The sequence below is a fragment of the Xenopus tropicalis genome, chromosome 2, assembly GCF_000004195.4.
Source record: "Xenopus tropicalis strain Nigerian chromosome 2, UCB_Xtro_10.0, whole genome shotgun sequence".
NCBI classification, from domain to species: Eukaryota; Metazoa; Chordata; class Amphibia; order Anura; family Pipidae; genus Xenopus; species Xenopus tropicalis.
Genome location: NC_030678.2, coordinates 28,326,069 through 28,352,708, shown reverse-complemented (window position 1 = coordinate 28,352,708; position 26,640 = coordinate 28,326,069). Strand labels below are relative to the sequence as shown.

The following is a 26,640-nucleotide window of genomic DNA, read 5'->3' as shown; positions in this document are numbered from 1 at the left end:
GCCTTTATTTTTCTATGGCCTGAATTTTTAATCTATTAGTAAGAGAGGAACCCAAGTGGGGGGGTTGTTATAAAAATAACATTGGTAAATACTGTGTAAACTTGATGTTCTTCAACCTAAAGGTTTCACGGCATGCTGGGAGAGAAGTCATTTTTGCATGCACAGCATACAGGAAATTAAAAGGAACATTGAGGCTTGTGATAATAATAGCCTTTATTCTACTTGGCTTGTTTCCATGTACAGCAACATGAGTCTGAGTGACCAACTAAGGCCGATATTATTACCCACCTCAGAACTGTACTTTTTCTGGTATTAACCTTCTGAAAGGCCAGTGTCACTGTCACATTCTAATCTTCAGATACCTTCCAGCCACACAGGCACGCAGGAGCATGGGGGCCAAAGTCGCACACATGTATTTTAGTTCCCGTTGCCATAAATAGAGAGGTAAATCTCTCAACAAACTACCTACTGCTTATGAGCAGGGCCCCGGGCTGAATTCCTAACAAAAGCTCTGACTGTTATCGGCCTGTGAATGAGGGGTCGATTACCCTGGACAAAATCAATAAACGTGTTTATTGTTATTATGCTTTATATTGCCCTGACACATTTAATGCAGATATTTGCCCCATCGAAGACTACAATCTAAATTTCATATCACATTCATGCACCTTGTGTATACAGTATATATTATGCTTTTTAACTATTTCCAGAAACAAAGTATAAATCCTTTAACAAAACTACTGGGTGGCCATAGAAAAAATGTATTTTGATAGGCAAGATTAGCATTTAGACTAAAAGGGAAGTATGATTTACAATAAGGGGCTTTTGAATTGTTTAACTATGTTTTTTTCTTATACAATTATGTGTGCCTGAAAGAATGTGGAGACTGCTTGCTTTAGATAGGTCATAAAATACACAAAATCGTGGAAATGAATCATATATGTGTGACTCTTCAACATGAGAAATAGAATAACAGTTCAAAGGTCTGTGTTTTAGCATAAGGACTAAGGGCTTGTGGTTATACTCAGTTCTTAGAGGCCATAGACAGTCAATGCTTTTGCTTCTTACATGTAGCCTTGGAGAGAGAGACCAAACTTGGGCTGCTATATTCAAGGAGAGCCACGCTGGCTAGTACAGGTGTGTCCTTCATGTTCTCCATTTAGCCAGTGCTTGTATTAACTTTTCATTATGACCATCAGTAAAATCAATTCACTAACTTATCCAGAATAAGTTTACCAAATTTCCAAAGTGAAATTCGGGAACAAATGTTCTATGCCACACCCACTTTTTGACCACTCCTCTATTGTCATACGCCAGCTCAACACCACAGTCACATATTTCAATCTTAATATATTTTCCTAAAAAGCTGCAAAATAAATTTACACATGTTCCTTCCATTGCCAACAGAACAGCTGCCAGGGGACGTTCAGATGGGGATGCTTGCCAGGATCAGTTTTTCACAGGGGGAATCTGAAATGGGGACTGATGGGTAACCTTAGTTTAGAACCTGCTCTGAATTAACCAGATTTAGGTGATTAGGGAACTGGCAACACACAGGGTGGTACTAAGTTATATCTTATGGCAGGGATCTCCAACCTTTCTTAATTGTGAGCCACAGTCAAATGTAAAAAGACTTGGGGAGCAACACAAACATCATAAAAATAATGGGGTGCCAAATAAGGGCTGTAATTGGCTATTTAGTAGCCTCTATGCATAATCTCAGTTTACAGGGGGCTTTGTTTGGCAGTACATCTTGTTTTTATGCAACCAAAACTTGCCACCAAGCCAGGAATTAAAAAAAAACACCTGCTTTGGGGGCACCGGGAGCAACATCCAAGGGGTTGGTGAGCAACACGTGGAGCTTGGTAGAAATTGTAGTGCACAGTGACATTGGTCATGCTCATTCACAGATCCACCACATTCACAGATCCATACAACATCTGTACAGCATAAAATCATCAAATTATTCTGCAACATTTAGTTAATAAGTGATGCACTTGTTGATGTTAAGATCCCATTTTGCCAGGACCCCATAGCCATAACAAGGTTACAGACATATGTAAACCACTGTAAACCATAATTCAAGAAAATATAGGACGGCAAATAATTGTTTGCCACCTATCACATTCTAATTGGTTTTCAATCTAGCTTTTCAAGTGTATCATTACTTCCAATGTCTCCTAACTGGCCCATAGCCTGCCCCCCTTCGCCAAAAAGATGGGGGGGAAGCTTTGCACTCTGGGAGCCATTGTGCTAGGCTCATAGATGGGAAATGAGCAATTTGGACTTGATCATGAACATGGCTGTGTTTATGTTATGCTGGTCTTGACAAAGTTGGAGGCAGACAGATAGCTGATGCTAAGCCTTGTTCAGCATAGCAAGGCCATCTGGATAAAGAAGGTGACACTGACAGAATGTCAGGAGATAGAGTTGCAGAGTTGTCTTGAGATCTGGGAAAATTGAATCTGTGTTTCAAAATAATAAATCTGCAAAAAATTTTTTTTTAAAGAATAATAAGGCACATTTGTACTTCTGTATCCAAAGTGGTACATGCACTGGGTGCAAGAATTATCCCACACAGCACTGGCAGAAGAACCCTAGTTCCAGGGGCGGGCAGAGCCGACCGAGTGCCCTAGGCAACCCGGACGGCTACCTCGCCCCTGAACCACTACTTCGCGGCGCGGTGTGCGATTCGAAGCGGCGTGACGCAAAACTTAACTAGGGGTAGGCAGGAGAAGCTCCTGCCTGGCACCCCCCAATCGTTGCGCCCTAGGCAGCTGCCTCTTCTACCTACCCCTAGTTCCGGCCCTGCCTAGTTCACATAAAAATGTGTGTTAATTGTGAGATCTATGTAGTTTTACCACCCCCTCTTAGTAAATAGGCCTCCTTAGGAATCTAATGCATGTGATTAAGTTACTGCCCTGCTGACTTATGGCTTCTAACCCAAAATTAGATTTTTTTTTTTAAACTTTCCCTGAACATTCTGAAATAGATTCCCCTTAGTGTAGCTGTTCCAGGAACCCAAGTAACAGAGTGGAGAGTGAGTACAGACACTGGATACCAGAATATGTAAAGGCCACGCACATCCCAGGATTCCCTGACCCTTTGTTTAACCTTAAGAAAACATGACAGTATACCTTGTGCTTGCAATAGAGGTACAGGTGGAGACCACTGTCTCTGTGCTGATCATGACATGGGAACCGGCACTAGCCATCTCTTCATAAAAAAAAAAATACACAATACAGCAGGTATTGAATTTTTTCATCAGTCAGCAAAATTAGCCTGTTCTTGAAACTGAGCAACAACCCTAACTGCTGTTTGTACTGGTTGCTATGCATTATTATGCCAGGGTAAATGTTACCACTTTGTTACACCACCCCCATTAATTTTACATTATTAAAGCTTGAACTAGTAGTTCACATTTAAATGAACTTTTAGTATGATATAGACATTAATATTATGAATCATTTTGCAATTGGTCTTCATTTTTTGTGGGTTTTTGATTTTTTTTCAGCAGATCTCCAGTTTAGAATTTTAGAAGCCATATGGTTGCTTTGGGTTCAATCTACCCTAGCAACCAGGCAATGGGGGGACTGAAAGTTGAATAGGAGAGGACGCAATTAAAGCTCATGGCCACTAGCATGATTACTAGTCCATACACACAATTTGCACATAGCGAGCTAACAATTAATGGAAAGAAGCAGAACACCTTGCATTGGGTTCTGCTTACGACCTTGGAGAAAGCTTTTTGTCTTCTTATGTTCCAGGCTCAAAAATAGACAGCAGGATTGTGCACCACCGGTGTTTAATTACCCTCAAGAGTAGGGAAGTTGTTTCTCCCTGTTCTTATGCCAGGCCCGTTGCATATTGCCTTCTTCAGGTTGCAGTTGTAAGTTTAAAAGGATAAGGGCTATTTATGCATCTGCTGCTTTGGATTTAGGACCTTAATCCTTTAGCTGTGTGCTTAACATTTGCTGAAAATTTCATTTTGCCCATAGCATATAACTGACTGGGAACCCTTTATGAAAGTAAGCACAGTGAAGGGTTAATCGGACACTATACTTTCCCTTTATGGTTTATGATTCTACGGGAGTGGTTCTCAACCTTCCTAATGCCGCAACCGTTTAATACACTTCCTCATGTTTTGGTGACCCCCAACCATAAAATTATTCCTAACACCATCGGAAATATGTGTTTTCTGATGGTCTTAGGGGACCCCTGGGAAAGGGTCGTTCGACCCCCAAAGGGGTCCTGACCCACAGGTTGAGAACCTCTGCTCTACAGTGTCTTAAAAATTGTAAGCTCCAAAACCAAGTTTTCACCTTTTTCATTCTTAGTTTTTCATTCTGAGGGATTCTGTTTCATTGTATCCTATTGCTAGTGCTTTCCAACTGGCAGCCTGTGGACCATAGCCCATGGCCCCCACCTGTCAGGCTGCTGTGGGATTTACTTTGGTAATTTACAAAATACCCTACTTTAATAGTAGTTACCTAATTTTGTTTATATAAAAGTAAGGGTAATTAGGTAACTACTATTTTAAAGTAGGGTATTTTGTAAATTACCAAAGTAATTCCCTGGAAGGAACTGCCCAGTGTTATATTATGTATATACTACTACTAAAAAGGTGCATTCCTCTTGTGATAATTTTTGTGACAGCTACTGCCACTTAACATGTGCAGCAAGGGTTAAGGTGAGAGGGGTGCCCCAACATCTTTTCACTTTTGTTTGTCCTGCGCCTACAGCCCCCTTTACTAAGATCATAACTTCCACCACAAACACTGAAATAAATGACTTTGTTATACATTATGGCACAGTCTTTTTGTGCTATGGAATTAGAAGAAAGGTCAAAATATACTCCAATCTGCAGAAAAGCAAAGGAACACTGAACTCATTAGGCCATAATACTTATACCTTTGGCTAAAAGTTCAGTGTTATATTTATTTATTTTTAAGGCTGCGTTCCTCATTAGAAAAGAAAAGCTGGTAATCCTATCTGCACTATATCCATCCTCCATTTCTTGGGAAGATACGTGAGCTTGCCTTCTAATAAAGCGTGTCTTGGAGATGGATAAGTGCCTCTGGGCACGGATGCACGGGTCACTCTTCCTCCCCAGCACAGCTGTGTGTGACAGACACCTCTTACCAATCAAGTGTTCTTAGAAAGTCCGCTAGAGGCAAGTGCTGCCCCAGGCTCTCCAACTGCCTTATTTAGTTGACTACACGCAGCCCAAAAATCAAATGAGGACATTCTGAGAATATGCCAAGTGGCGTCTCAGGCCAGGGCTTTACTGTGATGCCAGTTCTGTTCAGAATAATAATTTAGGTATTAAGAAGTGATTGTGCAGCCCATGAGGTGATTAAGTACCAGCAGGTGGAAGCAGCAAAATATATAGAGGGTTTAAGCAAAAATGTGTTTCCGTGGGAACCTGAGCAGCAAGCAAACGTTTGCAGTTAAATATATGGCAAATGATTTGACTTTCCTAATAGCATCCTGATTTGGATTAAAGGAGCATTTAAAGGTCAATGGCTTTTAGTAAAATGTTGGGGCAATGATAAATATTTAAACGGTAGTACAGTAAAGCAAGGAAAAAAAGTAAAAGTGTTTCTAAATCTTTATTTCTAAAGTGCTGCTGAAAATGTAAAGGGATTCCATCATTTTAAATCAGTCAGGAGCTGGTGGGAGAGGAGAGGGATTTGCCTTACAAAATATTGGGAAATGGCACTGCATGATGTGTGATAGTGTTATGTGCCTTTAGGGAACAAATAAGCAAAAAATACATGGTACTCCTGAAGGAAAATGTAACCAACAGATCATTTTTGTTCTGTCATATCATATAAATATCAGTAAATATGGCCCATTTACATCTTTTTCCTTGAGCCAACATTTTATCATGTTCTCAAAACACAGAAACATTTGTATAATGTTCCGTCTGTCACTCACTGATCACCTGACAGGAAATAATGCAGGCATATATACAAGGCATATATGATAGTGCTCTTGTTTCAGTGTAAGAACCTTGCCTCATGCGAGCCAGAGGGTACATTTTATAATATGGGGTTATCCAGTCGCGCATACTATTAAACATTTATTAATAGGCTGATTTTATATAAAATAGTAAAACTATAAGGAACCTTTCATAATATGCCTACCCCCAGCTCAGTATAGGGATATGGAAGTTATGAGTCAAAATTTTAGCAGTAGACAAGCAGATATACTGGTAGTAAAAATATCCTGGAAACATAGAGGCGTGTATATTAAAACATGAAATAGCACTTGCGAACTCTTTTACCAGTTCATAATTGAGCCCCCAAAACCCCACAGTAGTGAACACAGCCCTATAGAATCTAAGCTGCTAGCAAAAAGATAACTGAGAGCCAGCTCAGCCCAGTTTTTGCTATCTGCAGCAGACAATGGGTTACAAGAACCTGGGAGTTTACAACTAGAAAATCGCCATTTCCAGTATTAATTTGTTGTCAAGGACAAATAGACTTGCATCCATCAAATTCAACTTTTTGGGGAAAACCTGCCTAACATCTACTTGATGCAGAGGAAAGCAAAAAACATCCTCTTGAAGTCTCTCCAATATATCTCAGAGGGGAAATAGTCCTTTCTAAAATAGTATACATTTACGGTAAATACGTTCCATGAAAATGTCATAGTTCCTTTTTTTGCAAAACCACTGGCAACTAGATACAGATTTATTTTGCAGACTTACAACCCATCAGTACCCCAGTGTACTGAATTTGTTTCCCAAGTAACATTCAATTCCACACAAGCCTTCAATATGTACCTAGCGCACGCAACAGTCGGCACCCGTGATGATGCAAGTGGTATGCACGTGGCTTAGGTCCCATAAATACATTATATAGGCACAATAAAATAAGTCATTGTCACTGTTAAGGGCACTGTTCTGTATGGAATAACCTCAAAACCCCTGCTGCAGTAACTAACATTTCCCTATAAAAGTCATACAATGCATTCCACACATATTAGCACTGGATATGAGCAGTACAGTTGGACCAGCTCCTGAAATAAACACAGGGCATCTAAGTCTCAGGAAAAGTTCAGCACTAACTGTAACGGGATACCTCACATTTCCGTCTGATTCCCTGGTTCATCTTTGGATTGATTCTGCCAGCAGCCATTACTTTATATGGGAACTTTACATGCCCAGGTGCTGCATGTCACTGTAAGATCCAGTTGAAAATGATTTAAAGTCTGTGTATTACATACCAAGGGCCATATTAATATATAATCATATAGAACATTTATTTTATGGGCTTAGCTGCCATTGTACCTTGGAAAGTAAGGTCCAGCTCCAATTTTCTAGTTATTTTAGAATTATAACTTTCATGATTTACAATAGGGATGTTTGGACCACTGCTGCCTTGCTAGGGAGAACCACTGTAATCAAAATGGCCTGTCCACTATCTGCGCACTCCATCCTGTTAAAATGGAGACATGCTGCCCGATGGCATGGTCAATAAGTGAGTGGTTTTTTTTTCAGGAATATTCAAGTCAGTGTCCCTCACTTAATGGTACCACATTGTGCCCAAGGGAAGTATTTTTCTTATGCACCAGAATAGGAAGCAGCAGCTGGTAGGGGGAAGGGCAATTTCCAAGATGTCAACTGACCCTCTGTCTTAAGAGGGATAATGATCTAGTTCTGTTTTTTTTTTTATTATTTCCTCTTCACTTCCAATAAGGTCACAAAAATGCTCATAGTGGGTTATTATGACAATTATGAGGTGGGGTTAGTTGGCATCTTTGCATTTTAATGTCTGAAATACCTGTATCCAAATTTTCACCTATACCAGGGGTCGGGAACCTTTTTGGCTGAGAGAGCCATAAACACCACATATTTTAAAATGTAATTCCGTGAGAGCCATACAATATGTTTGGCCGCGGATGCTGCGGGGCAAGGTAGGGTGGGTCCCAAGGATGCCGGATGCGATGCAGAGGAGGGCGTGGCCTGCGCTTGGCAGATGGAAGACGTGTTCTAAGGCTTAGAACACGTCTTCTATCCGCCGAGCACAGGGGCAAGGTAGGGTGGGTGCCAAGGATACCGGATGTGATGCGGAGGAGGGCATAGCCTGCGCTCGGCGGATAGAAGACGTGTTCTAAGGCTTAGAACACGTCTTCTATCCGCCGAGTGCAGGCCACGCCCCACGTTATTTTTTTTATTTATGATTTGGCAGAGAGCCAGATGCAGCCATCAAAAGAGCCACATCTGGCTCCCGAGCCATAGGTTCCCTACCCCTGACCTATACCTATATTTACTAAGGGAAAGCGATAATAACCTGTATCTTTCTACCTGTCACTATGTCTTTTGAAGTACCCTTTTTTTTTATAAATAAAATTGCTTACCCCTACACAGTGTGATCCAGGAGAGCACAGAGAGCCCATTCTGTCACGCTGGGGTGGGGAGGCACGTTCCTTCATAAGGCTAGAGGACTGTTTACATTTGTACTCCAGCCTCATTAAGGATCTTGTCACCTCCAGCCCAACTTTATTGACAAAATGGGCTGTCTGTGCGCTGATGGATCCCATGAGGTAGCTTTGTTATACTGTATTTTCCTCGGCACATGTTCCATACTATAATGACAGTACCGCACTGAACTACAAATGCAGGTGAGATGAGACATGCAGCTTTCCATCTGGGTGGTTCAGTGTGGTGTAGTTGCTACTATTACAGGTATGGGACCCATTATCCAGAATGCTCGGGACCTGGGGTTTTCCGGATAAGGGGTCTTTCCGTAATTCAGATCTCCTAACTTAAGTTTGCTAAAAAAAAATTATTTAAACAGTAATTAAACCAACTAGGATTGTTTTGGCTCCAATAAGGATTAATGATATCTTAGTTGGGATCAAGTACAAGGTACTCTTTTATTGTTACAGAGAAAAGGGAATCATTTAACCATTAAATAAACCCAATAGGGCTGTTCTGCCCCCAATAAGGGGTAATTATATCTTAGTTGGGATCAAGTACAAGGTACTCTTTTATTGTTACAGAGAAAAAGGAAACCATTTTTAAAAATGTGAATTATTTCATTAAAATGGAGTCTGTGGGAGATGGCCTTTCCGTATTTCAGAACTTTCTGGATAATGGGTTTCCAGAAAAGGGGTCCGATACCTGTACCATGGGATAGAATGGGGTAAAAAGCCATAACACAGGATCACATGTGTAAAAGTCCTTAGTAAAGATACTAACCCTATAGTTACAGCTGGTATGTAGACATTATAGACCTAGGCAAATGTGCAGTTAATCTTTACTTTCTTGTGTGCCACGATTCAACCTGGTATTTCAACTCTGTCTAGTTGGTAAGGCCTTATCAACAACATCCAATAACCTTTTCTCATGAGTATATCATAATTGCTTCTAACTGAAAGAAGTCTTTCCATCATGCTCTCCTGGATGGCATTTGTTTGCTGCCCTTTGTCAACTAACATTTGAGAGGTCCTTAGTGCAGAAGTACCCCTGTGCTTTTACATCAGAATGTTTAATCTTTACTGCCCCTTTAATAAACCTAAATGAATAATTCTGTAGCTGCTGCAGGCTTATTGCTATAATGCATGTGAGTGAAGCAGGTCCATATAATGCAAAGCAAACAGTACCAGGCAACATCCTGTAACCCAGACTGAAGAATCCAATGCCTGTCCTGCTTGTCTCACATTACAGATTAAATTGCAGCGAGGCTGCCCTCTGGTCATGGTCACCTTTATCATACCTAGCCTAACCTTTAATTGGACTGGATAGAAAAGTTTTGCTTTGATTTATGCCCATACTGCTTATTATTTAATTATACTGATATCATAGATGGCAAATATTTCCCTTAGTTCTGTGTAACAACACACACCCTCTAACAATGTTGTATTTGAATATAGGCCCTGTAGTAAAGAGCTTGCAATCTAAAGATGGTCTGAAAGTGCTAAAACACAAGCAACCTAAACCATAAATAACAATATATTCCAGAACAGAGAAGCACAATCCTGTGTATATACAATTTACAGCAGCATGTAGAACTTTATCCAAGTTTGAGACAATGTATAATCCAAATCAGAAAATAGCAATAAAACCTAATGATGGAAATCAGAAGGAACTTACCTTGAGAATGAACTGCTATGAAGCATCACTGACTGGGCCTTTGCAGCTTTCCATACAGCCAAATCCAAATAGAAAAATGGGTGTTCTCTCTAAAAATGATGATTTCTTTACAAAGCAACTAAGCGAGGGGTTCCCCTCTTATCTCTTGAATACCTGCTTTGTAATGTTGGGTCCCTGTCTATTCCCCTATGAGTCTTTCTGCACATGCATAAAGCACAATCTGGTGAGAGCTGCATTGGAAAGTCACTACGGCCCTAGCAATTCATTGGAGCAAGCTCTAAATATAACCCACCCACTAATAGTTCCCTCCATAGGCAGATGGCCTTGTCAGAAAGCTGACCCCAGTGCCTGGCTGCATCCACAGAGGCATCTAGCAAGGCAAAGCTGCCCTGTAATGGTATAAAATACACTTAGCCATCTGTTTAATGAAAATAACAAACATTTGCCTCGGTTGTTGTCTCTGTAAAGCAGGGATGTCCAAACTGCATCCCTCCAGCTGTCAGAACTACAGTTTCCAGCATTTCTTGGAAGGTTAGTTGGGGATTCTGGGTGCTGTAGTTCAGTGACAGCTCGAGGAACAGAAGCTGGGAGTCCCTTCTATGTTTCTGTTCACTGCTGCAGCATAGAAATGTCCCAGTGGGATGAAGATTTTGCTCAGTACAGAGGGCTCGGCTGTTACTGCAGATGGTGGCACCTTTTCAAATACTCCCTCATTAGGATTCAGCAATGACTTTCTGGGATATGACACTGCAGAAACATGCTCATAACCCTCATTCTGTGCCTAATGCATTAGTGCATTATTTGCACTAATGGGGAAATGCAATAAAATTCATAAACTGAAAGAATTGCGCACAAATAAGAATGGAAGATGAATGAAGATGGCGTAATTGTTAGCACGAAAAATAACAACTCCGAGCGTTCGTGTCTTAATAAATCTCCCCCTTAGGGTTACCAATAACTGTCGAGAAATATAGCTGTTCGTGGGGTTACCACCTTTTGTGGAAAATGAAATACCATTCTTCATCATTGTTAATGGTGAGGCTGGTAAAAGCCAGTAGATGCTAGCTTCTGCTACATTGTTGAGTCAGAACCATCAGTGCAGGGAATATAAACAGCCAGACAGAAACCATTTTCAATACCAATACAAATTTGCAAATGGTTCTTTATAAATATGTGTTAATATCTGAATAATTGCTTAGAATTACAGTTTCTTTCATACAAAAAACACTAGGGCTCATTTACGTAAGTGCAGTGAGCTAAGTGTAATGTTGAAAGCAATCTCCGTGTTTTTTTTCCCACAATGCAGCTTTTTTTGCCAGAATTCTGGCTTCATTGCTGCTACAAATGGGTGATTCTCTTGACACAATTGCGCTATGCCTATCACAACTGTATCTAATTTGCCAAAAAATGTAGCACAAATTGTGCGCAATTGCTTCCAATATTTTCACAGTCTGCCTGGTGTCATTTCCAGTGTTCATTGTTGTCATTTCTGGTGTTTAGCATGCGAGTAACGTGTGCGCCCTATTCTTTAAGTACAACTGAACTGCACCAATTGACACAGAGGGAACCTGAAAGGTTGGGGATCCCTGTGTGAATAGGTGTTCCCCTTTGAAATATAAAGGCCACCCAACCTAATGTGGAACAAGGATCCTAAAGAGCAAAGAAACTCTTCCTGGTAACTGGTGTGTCACTGGGGCCCAGTGTGACAACTTCCTGTGTATAATATAGTGGGTCATGCCCACTCCTAACAAATGGCCTCAGTGCTGAACACAACACAGCACTTTCTCTTTGCCATAGCCGTTGCCCTGTGCATAGTTATCCCCCTGGTGTGACTACATAAGGCATACAATTCCTGTGCCTGTTCCAAGGGGGGTTTGGCCCTTGCATGAAGTCTTCCCACCTGTCTGCTCTTTTATTTCCATCCATTTTATTTAGGTAGATCTCATCTGCTTGTTCCAAGCGCTGATGGACTATTTTAGATGGTCTGTGCCTGCCCTCCTTAAAAAGAGAAGTCAGTTGGTGTGGGACACATATATCAGTCTGTGACAGGCCTGCTATTTTTCACACAACTCATTAAGCCCTGCGGTGCTCTGCTGGAAATGGCAGCAGGGGGGCACCTACTCTCCAACAGGCGACATTCCCCTCTGGAAGCAAACAGGTTAAATTACGGTTTTAGCCCCAGCAGAGGTCACTTTTAGACTCTTCTGAGAAACAGTTCCCTAGCTTAAAGATAGGCAGTACAGAGCATGTTCTAGAGCAACCACTTTCTATATGAAAGATGTGCCTTTTGGGTCCGACTTGCAAATGGTTTGCCAAAGGGCTACACTTTGTGAATTGGGGCTCTGGGACCTGTGTTTTGGGAGGTCCCTTTATATAATATAGGGCTGCCCTACCTATATAACTGTAAGGATGGGTACCAGTAAAAATATGGATATTCATCATCATCATCATCATTTAAATATGTAGTGCTAGCAAGAATATTTCCTTTTTTCGATCCTGAAATGTAATGCTAAATGTTTTCTGGGGTCAGTGACCCCAGCAACCATAAAGCTGATTTGCTTTTAGAATCACTTGTATGTTTTGTTTAGACCCTGTCCCCATCTTCTTTTATACAATCATTATTTCCTTATCGCTAGGGTAATAGGGAGTGAAACCCTAACAACCAGATTACAAATTTCAACTAAAAGCTGTAAGATAAAATGTTCCCCTAAGCATTACCTGTTTATCCTGACAAGCAGGGTCAAATGTATATATGGGCACCTAAGGGCCTGTGACTAGGCTGGCAGCTTTTGGGGGCAACCCTTGGTTGCTGCCTATATTTATTTTTTTAGTAGACTAAATGTATGGATATCCAAATTACAGAAAGACCCATTATCCAAAAAAACACAGGTCATAATATAATATTGATACAACATACAAGATAGAACATAATAACATCTTTGGTTTTGGCCAAATACCATATATACAACCACAGTTAGGGCATAATTTTGTAATTGATCTAAAATAGGGATACATTGAATACAGGGTTCAGGTTTTGGATTCCACCAAACCAAATCTGAACCCCTAAAATCATGTGAAAAGGGGTTGTTCGCCTTTGAGTTAACTTTAAGTATGATGTAGAGAGTAAAATTCTGAGACATTTTGCAATTGGTCTTCATTTTTTATTATTTGTAGTTTTTTTTAAGTATTTCAATTTTTGTTTAGCAGCTCTCCAGTTTGGAGTTCTAGCAGCTATGTGGTTGCTAGGGTCTAAATGACCTTAGCAGCCTGGGAGTGGTTTGAATGAGAGACTGCTAAATGATTAGGAGAGCACTTAATAAAAAATATGTTATGAAAAGTAACAATAAAACTGTAGCCTCACATAATAATAGTTTTCATTTTGCTGGGGTCAGTGACCCCCCCCATATGAAAGCTGCTAGAAGACTGCAAATAATTAAAAAAACTATAACAAATAAATAATGAAGACCAGTTGAAGAGCTGCTTAGAATTGGCCATTTTATAACATGCTGAAAGTTAACTTTAAGATGAACTACCCCTTTAATTTAAGTAATTCATAATTGTACATTAGAATTGCACATTCAAATTTGCGTACAAAAAACCCCCAAAAAACTGCATTATCTTAAACAAGAGTTATTTGGCTTTAGTGGTCATGTACTTTAATGTACATGTGCTGTCCAACTGGCGGCTCCCCTCTGTGTGGCCCCCCACCTGTCTGGCTGCTTTGATGGCTTACCTTTGTATAAGCTTTAAATGGTATCAGTACTGTGATTAACTGCCCCCCTGCATGGTTCACACCTCAGATTCAGGCTGTAATTGCCCTGTATTGTTTAAACATGTAATCCCCTGTGTTGTTCACATCTTTTAATCCCTGCATTGTTAACCCCCTGCAGTGTTCACACCTCAGGCTCAGGCTGTAATCACCCACATTGTTCACCTGTTAGTAATAGAAACCCACAAATAAACCCTACACACTATAAAAAGAACATATACTGTGGTGGTACTGCAATTAAAAAGTTTTTTAATATATAGTTATTGTGCAGACTGTAGGAGCAGTGCCAGCATTGTGTCACTGTAGGCTGCCTGTGTGTGCCATACTCTGCCTGCCCTATGCTGCCTGTGTGTGCCACAGTAGGGAAGGCAGAGTATGGCAGACACAGGCAGAGTATGGCACACACAGGCAGGGTAGGGAAGGCAGAATATGGCACACACAGGCAGGGTAGGGCAGGCAGAGTATGGCACACACAGGCAGGGTAGGGAAAGCAGAGTATGGCACACACCTGCAGGGTAGGGAAGGCAGAGTATGGCACACACAGCCATGGTAGGGAAGGCAGAGTATGGCACACACCTGCAGGGTAGGGCAGGCAGAGTATGGCACACACCGGCAGGGTAGGGCAGGCAGAGTATGGCAAACAGAGGCAGGGTAGGGAAGGCAGATTATGGCAGTTTTTTCTGTACTACCACCATTAATATGGCTAAGGTCATGCAATAACATGGGTGTGGTTTCAAGTGGGTGTGGTTTTAAAAAGGGGAGTGGTCAAAACTAGCTTCCATTATCGGCCCTCCACCACGGAGGCCAGAAAAATTCCGGCCCTCGGTACCACAGAAGTTGGACAGCACTGTTATAAAGGGTTCAGATTCAGTTACCAGCAGTGTGTACCTTTTGGTTTCAATTGAAAAGACTAGAGGGCATAGCTTTTTATATGCAAAGAACTTTCTTCTCTTCGCTTTACCATTATATTGATAGGAGTGCTGCCATGCTGCTTGTATCATTAAATGTAATCTGTATAGACACCAGTACAGTTTTAATATTAAATCCATATAAGAGTCCTGCAGCAGGTAGGGTGCCTGTGGGTTACCCACAAAAAAGTGGGTACCCTGTGGGTTGCAGGTAGGATTTACAGATGTGGGTTTATATTTTTTCTACCCTTGCCCACTTTTGATAATGTCACTTCCAGTTTGCAACAACAGCACTTCCTGTTTAATAGTGGTCAGTGGGTTGTGGATAAGGAAATTACGAGTCGGGTAGTGGGTCCAAGCAGGTTAAAATGCTGGGTATAAATTGGGTCTGGGTATAAAAAAAATTGGTTCCCCCAGTATGAAACCAAATCTGCCAATGGTATCAGAATGTGGGGAGTAGAGATGGAAATGAATGTTTGTGGGACAGAGGTGTCTAGTGTATCTCCAGTGCTGACCTAAGACTTGGATTAAGTACTGGGGTTCAGAGATCCCCTAGAGACTAATGAGAGTCCCTAAGAAATGCTTCCTAATGTGTTCAGCAGTGAGGGTCTCTGGTGACTCCTACTTAAGTGCCTAAAACAGGTGGTAGGAATTGGGGAACAGGCACAGCATTATCCAGGTTTTTGACTGTTTAGCCTCAGCGGTGGGCCCAATGGCCATTCCAAAAAGACTATCTCTTCTTTTCTAAAAGTTGCTCTTTGTCTCCCTTTTCATTAATAACTTACATAACGTGAGCTGCCAAAGACTTCAACACATTCCCGGCATCAGGAAATTAACCTCTGGTGTCACTGTTCTTGTAGAGGTTGGAAGTTTTTCCATTCACTCATCACTGGAAAGTGCATTCCCTCCTCCTATTCCTGTTCCACTGAAGGTGATCCACTGGCAGATGGTACGGTGTTAGATGAATACGTTCCTGCACAGTCCCTAGACCTAGTGATCCAAGCTCTTTTTATTTGCCTGGATTATGTTTCATCATATGGTCCAAACAAGATGGTATGAAGTATTATGCTCATAAATTAGTGGCTTGAGTAAAACATGGTCATAAAACACATATTAGCAATGTAAATAGAGCTACAGATCTATAAAAATAGTATTTTATTTTGGGTTAGTATATGCAATAAAACCATTTTTCATTCAGGTAAAGCCCCTCTATTAAACTGTCCATACATGCCCAGTTTGGCAAATTTACACCAGATTTACACCTTTTATACATTTTTCAAACTAGAGAGCTGTCTGAACAGGTGTGGCCATTCAGGGGTCTTTTATAATGAAAAATTTTGCAAACCTAATGAAGTGAGGACTGTCTGCCTTGCAATTAGGGTTGCCACCTGTAAAATAATACTAGGCTTAACGTTGGGGAGTAGGCAGTGATATCACATGGGGGGTGCTGACATCACAGGGCAGGGAGATGGGTGGATTGTGGGGGGGGGGGAATATAGGGTAATATAGGGTATAGCAAATGAACTGGCAATTCTATTGCCGGTAAATTTGTAATTCCAGCCCAGGCTCTAACTGGTGATTTACAGACTAGTCCGGTCAAATACCGGCCAGGTGGCAACCCTAGTCATGATGGATGGCGAGAAGGATGTTTGACTTGGGAAAATTCATTTTTGACAAGGGTGCTTTCCAGCAATAATTAAGGCCTACCAGACATTTTGACTGCAATAGTCCTTTCAGGGAGAATGGTAGTGGTCAATGGGTTCCTCCCCATTTGCAACTTCCATGAAATAGAACCTGCCAATTTTACTTACTTCACCCCTGGAGAAGGAATCATATTTATACTCTTTCCACTTTTTTTTTTTTTTTTTTAACTTTTTTCTCCCACTTCAACAACAGTGTTAATACATTTCAAAAAATGACCAAAAAAAAGTTAAAAAAGTCCCTCAACTGCTGTTTTTCCCCACCTTAGCAACTATAATAAGGGCTAGCGTGTTTGATGATGATAAATGAGCTTGCTCTGGTCGGTTTGTCATCACAAGGGATACATGGCAGCTTTCTGCGGTGCTGACATTCCAGCAATTAGGGCATGCAGTTTAAGGTCGTTTGCTGATGGAAGTCATGAGCGAGATTTGGCAGCGAATGAGGAATATTCCGAAGTGCCAAGAAAGAACTGTATAGCATTTCCCAGAGAGCGACCCCATTCTCACAGCAAGATCAGGAAACAGTCAGTCAGTTGGCCCGTGCCACTTATCTGTTATGTATTGATCTCCATCACAGAACATACCAACAACATCCCCAGCACTCTGGGAAGCAGGGCTGCCAGATCTCACAGTGAGAAACAAAGTGATGTAATATTGCAATGGCATGTTTAGCCTCATTAATACAAATAAACCTTGGCTGCCATACTTGTTATATCATATCTTACTTTATAAATTATTTCAGAGTCCATAAATCTTAAGCACAGCCAGACTAATGCACACTGAGATGGGAAAGTGTCAGCAACAGAGGGATTTTGCTGCCATAAAATACACTCCCACATGTAGAATACCCTGAAGCTTTCCTGACTGGAAAATGGAATCCTCCCTGGCCACTCCCAGGTATATTGAGCCACACCCCTATTTTTCCCACTTTAAGGTCCACATACACTATAAGATCCGCTCGCTTGGCGATGTCGCCAAGTGAGCGGATCTTCACCCGATATCCCCACCTACGGGTGGGCGATATCGGGTAGCAAGTAGCTTAAAAAAAAATAATTACATCGGATTACATTTGCGGCCATGGGGCAGTCGGTTCGGGGACCGCATCAACGAGCCGATGCGGTCCCCGATCCGACTGGATTTTCTATCCTGGCCGATCGAGATCTGGCCAATTTCAGGCCAGATATCGGTCGGCCAGGGCGTTCGGTTCTGCCCATACACGGGCCGATTAGCTGCCGAATCGGTCCAAGGCCCGTGTATGGGGACCTTTACTGTAAGAGCCTTCCTATTCAAGTTCCAAATCAGTCCTATATGTGTGACTAATTCAACTTTTTATTAGCAAGTTGGCTACTTGAAGAGTTACCTCAGAGATATAAATAAGGCTTTCTGTGACTTCGGCAGTATGTTTTATTGAACATTTCTAGGAAAATTAACTGAGATTTAACTACATATAAACTGTATATATTTTCCTTTTATTCCATCACACACACCACAGATTTCAACTTTGCAAAATATTTTACAATATATATCAATTAATGCAATGCATTGTGGGTTATGTAGTTCCTGCATGTTGTCTGTAAGCTGTGGAGAAGTTGTTACAATTTGTAACATAAATGTTTTAGTCCCTCCTCCCCTGACAGAATGTCAAATGATGCAGAAAGAGAAGAATTGTTTTGTAGCCAGATCTCAGCATATAAAAATGGTATTTATTCATACTTTTTGAAGGCACATATTACAGTGAAAGGTATATTAGGGGTTTCTGTGTGTGTGGGGGGCTCTTTAATAAATGAAAGAGGGCATTCCCCTTTATGCAAGGTCTTTTTAATAAGACTGAAAGCCACTGTCTATGAAATTCCTTTCATAGACATGAAAATACATAATGTCCTTTAAATATACTAGGCTCTGGCAAAGGCCTGAAAGCTCATTTAAATGAATGTTACAGAATGTGCTGTTCTGTAGGCACAAGTGGTTATCCAGCTATAGTTTTCCTTTCAGTATCCCTAGTAACATTACTAGGCATGCTTCTTATTTCCACTACAGCTTCCTAATACTGAGCAAGCTAGACCAGGCAACAAGTCAAAATAGTGTAGAACATAGTAAATGCTGTGTAACAAATGAACTCAAACTCCACTCCACAGTCGGCACTGGGAAATTATAAATGGGTTGATTTTTTTACCATCACAACAAACATAAAAGAAAAAACCAATACCCAAGGCAGGGACTGGGATTAATATACAGTTGGTCCATACAAAAAATTAAAGCTCCCTATTATCTTTTATGTATTAATTCATGGATGAAGCCTAGACTAATAAAGTTCTCAGGGCCAGAACTAGTGGTAGGCAGAAAAGGCACCTGCCTAGGGCGCAATGGTGGGGGGTGGGCACCAGGCATTCAGCCCTGAACATCAGTGGAGGGTACAACCAATCGTAATTGTTACACGTATGGCCACCTTAAGCTGCATAAATCCATATTCATGGCAAAACAATCCTGTTGTGTTTATTAAAAATTTTTTAGCAGACATAAGGTATGGTGATGCAAAATACAAAGATCCTTTATCTGGAAACCCCAGGTCTCCTACCTAAAGCTCGGATCAGCCAAGCTTATTGCACCAGGAGGAAATGGCTATTTAAAGGTCTGTGCATTGCTGACACTATACAAATACTTTATGTACACAGATGCTTACTTTGTCCCATTCCAGAGCTGCCAGTCAGATTTCCTTCAGCGGGATATCATATTTCTTTATTGACTGCATTAGAAATAAGAGGCTCAGACACAGCCAATTGTAACAGGCTTAGCCTGAGCTTCCTTAGCTTTACCTTCTCTTTCTAATAATCCCAAAGCAGAAGGCAGGATGGCATCTGTATCTAGCAGAAAGGCAATTACTGGACGAAAGCAAGTCGGTCAGCACATGGAAGGCCAAGAAATGGGGCAATACAAGCTATCAGTATCTGTGTATTATACAGGTATAGGATCCCTTATCCAGAAACCTGTTATCCAAAAAGCTCAGAATTACAGGACAGCTATCTCCTGTACACTTTATTTTAAAACAAATAATTCAGATTTTCAAAAATGATTTCCTTTTTCTCTGTAATAATAGAACCTTGTACTTAATCCATGCTAAGGTATAAATAATCCTTATTGGAGGCTAGCTGTTCAGGTATGGGACCTGTTATCCAGAATGCTCGGGACCTGGGGTTTTCTGGATAATGGGGGGGGGGGGGGTCTTTCTGTAATTTGGATCTCCATAACTAAAGTCTGCTAAAAATAATTTAAATATTGAATAAGCCCAATAGGATTGTTTTACCTCCAATAAGGATTAATTATATCTTAGTTGGGATCAGGTACAGGTACTGTTTTATAATTACAGAGAAAAAGGAAATCATTTTTAAAAATTATAATTATTTTCTTATAATGGAGTCTATAGGAGATAGCCTTTCCTTAATTCAGAACTTTCTGGATAACTGGTTTCCGGATAAGGGATCCCATACCTGTATATGATATTAACAAATAGAATAACAAAGTACTAATTCATTATTGTGATACACTAATAGCCTAAACTTAAGTGTTTAAAACTCATTTGTGTTAGTTGCCTTTCTGAATGTTTTATAATAGCAGCCCCATAAAACTGCAAAATGGTGTATTGTCACCATTGAAATTTAGGAAGAGGTTACAATATGAAAGCATTTGTTTTGTGAATGTCATGAAATCAGAGGTTAAGAGTGGTTTGAAAATATGAACTTGGGTGAGGCTCCCACATTTAATATGGGGCTGATTCAAAAAAAGAAACAATAGGCAAGGGAATATGTATTCGTTTCGCTGGTCATGGTGCTAAACGATTGGATCATCCTGATTTGGCCTACCACGGTGGTGACTATATTGGGATCTGTACAAGATGATCTTACCATGTATGCCCAGCTTTAGATAGAACATGAATCAGATTTTTGTCTTACATTTTTGAAGGTTTTTTTTTATCCGTGTTTCTAATTCAAAGCAGGAAGATAACATAAATAGGAGGGTCCCGTTCCTTGATATTGGACCTATTAATAAGTGAAAAGTGTCACACACAAGTCACACACAAGACTGCACTCAAAATGAATCCAAAGACGAAACTGGCAATCTTCAGAAATATTCAGCTATATAAGATGTTGTGGCACAAAACTGCACTCAACCTTGCTGGCCCTAGGGTATGAGTGCCCCACATGTGCCTTATGTCCAGACAGTTATGTTAAGCCCTGGGCTGTCAAGTTCCGTTAATATCCTGTGCCTTATACTGAAGATAGAGCAGAACACTTGGCATACATTTCTTTATATCAATACTGCCTTTGGGCCCCTAGCCTGACTGTGATGCTCCATAGACACGAAAAACGTCTTCTATATATAAACAGAAACCTTCCTGAATACATGTTTTTAAAGGGGTCGTAATGGTTATTCCAGTGTTACCTGTAAAATGTTTCTTTGTAGCCAAAAACTGTTTGTTATAAAGGTCCATTGAAAAGAAAGTAAGGGTATTTTACAGTAAATGTTATTGTGCTTTGTAGAACCAATGCAAGCCATGCTTTGAAAATAATCATAAAAGTTATGATATTCATTATCCAGAAAAGCCTTTTTCCAGAAAGCTCCAAATACAACATGAAACTGCGATCACTTTTATTCTTTCTGTCATGAATCCTCTGTATGAATCTTTCTACATATCTGTCTGTAATGGCTGCAGTGCTCCTTTCATGCAGAGCCAGCAATTAATATGACGCACAGATGGAGTGCAGGGAAATACAAGTAATTCCATCCGGGGCTGGGGTATCTGTTACAATCATAAAATCTGTAACTGCTGAAAGTTTGCTTAGCACTACCGCTTCATTGAGTATTGGGATATGGGTTGTGTTTAGAGGAGATATAGTACATATGGTACCTGCAGTGTATCTATGACCCGCTAGGAGAATCTCTGCAGGTTAAGTTCCATTGTAGTGGGCTTAGAGCAGAGAGCAGTGGATTATGGTTCATGGAAGGATTTTCCCACAATCGCTTAGTTTAGAGATACCTTAGATCCTGATTTAATCTCTTGTTTCTAAGACACACAATTTCTTCTTACAGAACCGGCTGAAGAAGTGAGGGAAAGTGCTGAAGAATCTAAAGGAAAGAAAAAGATCTCATCAGACAAACCCAAAGTAAAGAGAAAGAAAGAGGTAATGTGTCAGTTAATGCCATGTTTCATAGCCAGCAGTTTTAGCAAATCACTTTGTATAAGGTGCCCTTTGGGCCCTTGTGAAAAACTGAGAGTGGGATCTCCTGCTTATCAAATACCTCTTTAACCCACTGCAACTAACCAGAATTTTGCTTTCCACAACGCTGATTGGTTGCTTTGGGTTACTGGAATATGAGCACTATTTTTTTTTTTTTTAACCAAAAATGCACTTTCCCTGTACACTGTACAGAACACAAGGGTATTGTGCTCCTATATTGCACCCTAGTAAAGACAGCTCTGTCAGATAATAACAGTATTGGTTGCCTTGACTGGACATTTATTTTGACCCTGAACAAATTCCATGATGTCAAATTTCAATGAGTGCATGTGTTCCCAAGGTGACATGAAGTAGTAGAGTCCCCCATATCCACGGAATGTCAAAATTATTGACCTTGTAATAATTTTCCATCTGGAATCCCAAGGCAGCAGTGTATGTGATTTTCCTACGAGGAGCTTAATTAGGAAGCTGTTAGAGCCATCACAGATCCATGTAACAGTTATTTCAGGCAGCATTTGGCAGGGTTCCTATTGTAAAGGGTGCTTCATATGTCATCCTACATGCCAGCGGAGAGATAAGGCTAGGTTTAGGGAAGGTCATTGGGGGTTGGTTGGGGGTCCCATAAAAAGACAAGATCTTTGGGAAAATAATGCAAATGACAAATTTTATTTATTAGTCATTTATTATTACTTGTTAAATGTATTCCGGACATGTCCAGTTGCCTGTGTTCAGCTAGTTACAACTTTTAATAACAAATAAGGGGCCATAAAGGACTTGATTTAGATATTTGGGGGGGCACAGGGTCTTACAGGATATCTGGGGACCTATTTAAGTTTTTATTCAATTTGATCCACATAGGAGTATGCAATAAATGCAGGCTTTATACATAGCACAGGTGTCAGGCAAAGGGTTGCCTCCTGTCCTGTTTTGATCCGAACAGCCAGGTTTTCAGTAGGGCCTGTCCGGGTCAAAACTACCTGCCCGGTTTTCCCAATTTGGAAAACCGGCAGGATTCTTACCACCATATGGTGCCTCTTTAGTGCTGGGGGTCAGGATAAATACCTATCTTGACCTACCTCAGAACTAGCCCTAGAACCTTATAACTAGTGCAAGGTGAGCTAGTACCTACCAACCTTCACAATCTCAAAATTTGGGGGGAACAGCCCCCTCTTCAGGTTCAAGAGTGTAACTACACAGCAGGGAATTTCCCCTAATCCCTTTCCCTGCCAAGCAAATATATTTAAGGTTTTTGGCAAAGGGGTAAACAACTTTATAAAAACATAGAATTAATTGTTCTATGTAGATTAAAAAAAACACGTATTTAAAGTGCCAGTATTCATTTTAAATGCATATCAGCTATATCTGCAGATCATATAAAAGAAAAACAGAGCCAACTGGATGGGCACTTATTTAGTTATGCCCAACCCACGTAAATAACAAAAGCCATATTATCATAGTGTAAAGCTCTAACTAAATCCCCTTATTCATTTTGGTTGTTTAATAACACTTAAAAGACGGTGTTGCTCAGGCTTTACTGATGTGGCAGCAAAGGTATGGCATCTGGATCTACCACATCAAGTGTCACACAGGCATGGAAAAACGTAACGTCATTCCCCTACACTGAGAACAAACAGGCAGCTGGGTACTTTATTGAAACCATAACCCATTCATCAAGTCATTCTTTTTAAAAACTTGTGGAAGGGTAGCTCATTATAGTTGCTTGTGAGCAATGCAGAGCTGTTATACTGGTACTGGGCACCCCTGACTCATGACATAGGGATGTTTTGCCCTTTCCCATGGTCAGCAATTGCCCCGTGCCACTAAAGATAGATCCCCTACGGTGCAGCTGAGATAACCTTACTGTGTTATGGCCTTCCTTCCCCTGGGTTTGCAGGGCAGCGTGCCACCCTGTGATGCAGCGTGCCACCCCCTGATGCAGCGTGCCACCCTCTGATGCAGCGTGCCACCCCCTGATGCAGCGTGCCACCCCATAATGCAGCGTGCTACCCCATGATGCAGCTTACCAGAATGCATATGTTTTAATTACCTTGCACACATAGGTACAGTAGTCGTGACTAGGAGAAGGCCATGCTGCAATCTGTGACTCAAACCTTTGTAGCATACAGCAGCTCTGTTTCATAGGACATGGTTCATTAGAGGTTTTAGTTGTCTTTAAAAGGGCAATTACGGCTGATCCTGCCAAGGTAAGGTGAGACAGTAGCAAAAAGCTGCCTCTGGTAACTTTAAGGCCCGAATGTCATTTTTTTTAAAGTGCAAATTCAGCTCTTTTGGCAGAAAGAGGGCATCACCTCTGAGGACAATAATCCCATATTCAGGTATTAATCTGAAGTAGAACATGATTGATATCATTCAGCTGTTGGGAGGTGCTGGGATTTGTAATATATGTAGCTTTTTTTTCTGGAGTAAAGACCCCAGCTTTCCTGTACTGCCTGGGGACCCTTGCCACGCTGCAGATGGGCACCATTTCAGTCCGGCCAGCACAGAGAGCCAAGTTCTTTTGCGGCGTCTGCTGCTTGTGTGCGGTGAGAGTTCAGATGTGTATAACTCATATATCTCTCCTCAACTGAAACTCCCAGGGATTTACTTAGGATTTACTCAGGAGCACGCGCGTGCAAAATGACTTGTATTATCTAACACTTGACTTTCAGCTGCCAGCTGCAGTATTTTTTCTGCAGAAAAAAATGGAGAATCATTTGGTTTCTGTTGGTGTTCGGCTGTGCATATAATATTAATGATTGTACTGTCTGAGTGCTGTGGGGGAAATCTGGGCAGACGGACATATAGGAGCTAGTTGTAAATGGGGTGTTATGGATACACAGACAGTACCTGGTGAGTAAACGATGGTCTTTGTCTAAAGCTAGCCATACATGCATATGAAAGCCCATGTATTTTGTCCCCCAATCAGCCTGCCTGACCAATATCTGGCAGAAAATTGATCAGATATTTATCACACAGGTTTGACAATCCTGTAAGGCAAGGGCTGCATCAGTGTCTTAATTCTGTGCTCCCCCAAATGGATCTCCATAGGTCCCCCATATGAGCTAAACATTGACACAGGAGTCAAAAATTTGAATTAGCCCAACTTGGCCTCCTGCGTGGGAGGGCATATTGAGCAGTGATCACAGCAATTTATTCACATATGGACAGCTTTGAGGAAATGAGTAGCTCTTTATTTTCTAATAATATAAATAAGTTTCCCTTTGTATCTGTAGACAATAGGACACATTCACTTGCCAAGGCGAATTGAGCAAAGTGCAATTGCCATGGTTTTTTCCCCCACAATGTACTGTTTATCCTCAGAATTATCGTGTCTTCGAGGGTGATTCTCTTGATGCAGTTGTGCTGCGCCTACCACAGTTATGTCTGGTTTGACAAAATGGATGTAACTGGGCATGCACTTTGTTGCAATCGTGCCGAATATTTCTTAAATCCATTTCCAGTGTTCACCATGCAAATGACACATGCATCCTATTTTTCCAGTGCAAATATGCATCACTTATTGATGCATGGTGCTGAGGGAACCCTGGAGATACTGCCTGGTTTGGAGGTCATGGTAGCTCCAGGGTTCCCCTGTGTCAAACGCAACTGTACGGAGGTGCAAGGTGCACATTTGGATGCAAGTACCTGCAAGTAATGAAAGTGATTTTAAGAGCAACTCACTGCAGGGGAAACCATAAGTTGCCCACTGCCCTTTTGGATGAAAATGAGCCCTGTGATTTATACTGTAATTACTTGTAAATTAAAAAAATAGTCAATAATTAGTTAGTAACATTTTCTCTGAATACCTCCTATTTATTGTAACAAGTGACAGCAATGTGCTTTTTCTTTTCCTTTTTTTCTGCAGGGAAAAGACTGTGCACCTCGAGAAGCAGAAAAAGATGATTCGGCACCAAAAAGGAAAAGAAGAAAGAAGGTACTTAGATGAATGGAGAATAAGTCTGTCAGGGTGGATTTGTGCTTGTAAAGGAAGGTGCCAGCCCTGCACTTCTGTCTGTATGGTGTTAGGCTCATTCATATAATATAAACATAGTACAGACGCCTAGGAATAAATCTTACAGTCTGTCTTGCATTGTGTTCCCCTTTGTAGAAAGGCAGGGTAAGTCTCAGCTTGTGGGCTAGTTGCTTCTGGAATCCCCCTGTGAGGCCCAAGCTTTGCCTATAATGACTTATCCAGAGATAGCCACGTATCAAGCTCCTATTAACAAATTCACATTTGAATTTTATGACAGAACGTAGAAGCTTTGAGATATATACACATAAGACATACGTCTACCCCCCTCACCCTCCAATGCATACAGTTACATTCTTTTGCATGTATGTGTCCTATTTACAGTGGCTTGAACTTTTCCACATTTTGTCACATTACAGCCACAAACATGAATCAATTTTATTGGAATTCCACGTGAAAGACCAATACAAAGTGGTGCACACGTGAGAAGTGGAACGAAAATCATACATGATTCCTAACATTTTTTACAAATAAATAACTGCAAAGTGGGGTGTGCGTAATTATTCAGCCCCCTGAGTCAATACTTTGTAGAACCACCTTTTGCTGCAATTACAGCTGCCAGTCTTTTAGGGTATGTCTCTACCAGCTTTGCACATCTACAGACTGAAATCCTTGCCCATTCTTCTTTGCAAAACAGCTCCAGCTCAGTCAGATTAGATGGACAGCGTTTGTGAACAGCAGTTTTCAGATCTTGCCACAGATTCTCGATTGGATTTAGATCTGGACTTTGACTGGGCCATTTTAACACATGGATATGTTTTGTTTTAAACCATTCCATTGTTGCCCTGGCTTTATGTTTAGGGTCGTTGTCCTGCTGGAAGGTGAACCTCCGCCCCAGTCTCAAGTCTTTTGCAGACTCCAAGAGGTTTTCTTCCAAGATTGCCCTGTATTTGG

The 26,640-nt window shown here is 41.0% G+C and overlaps 2 protein-coding genes across 2 annotated transcripts in view; one reads left to right on the top strand and one right to left on the bottom strand.

Annotated features, from left to right (window-relative positions):
* Window positions 1-10,302, bottom strand: part of filip1l (filamin A interacting protein 1-like) — a 163,008-nt gene extending 152,706 nt beyond the window's left edge. The window contains exon 1 of the mRNA XM_031896628.1: window positions 10,106-10,302. The gene's annotated coding sequence lies outside the window, so the exon portion shown is untranslated. The remainder of the gene's footprint in view (window positions 1-10,105) is intronic.
* The window catches only part of cmss1 (cms1 ribosomal small subunit homolog), a 195,827-nt gene that overhangs the window by 158,187 nt on the left and 11,000 nt on the right, over window positions 1-26,640 (top strand). Inside the window, exons 2-3 of the mRNA NM_001016943.2 lie at window positions 21,568-21,659; window positions 25,582-25,650. Coding sequence (NP_001016943.1) covers window positions 21,568-21,659; window positions 25,582-25,650 — 161 coding nt within the window. The remainder of the gene's footprint in view (window positions 1-21,567; window positions 21,660-25,581; window positions 25,651-26,640) is intronic.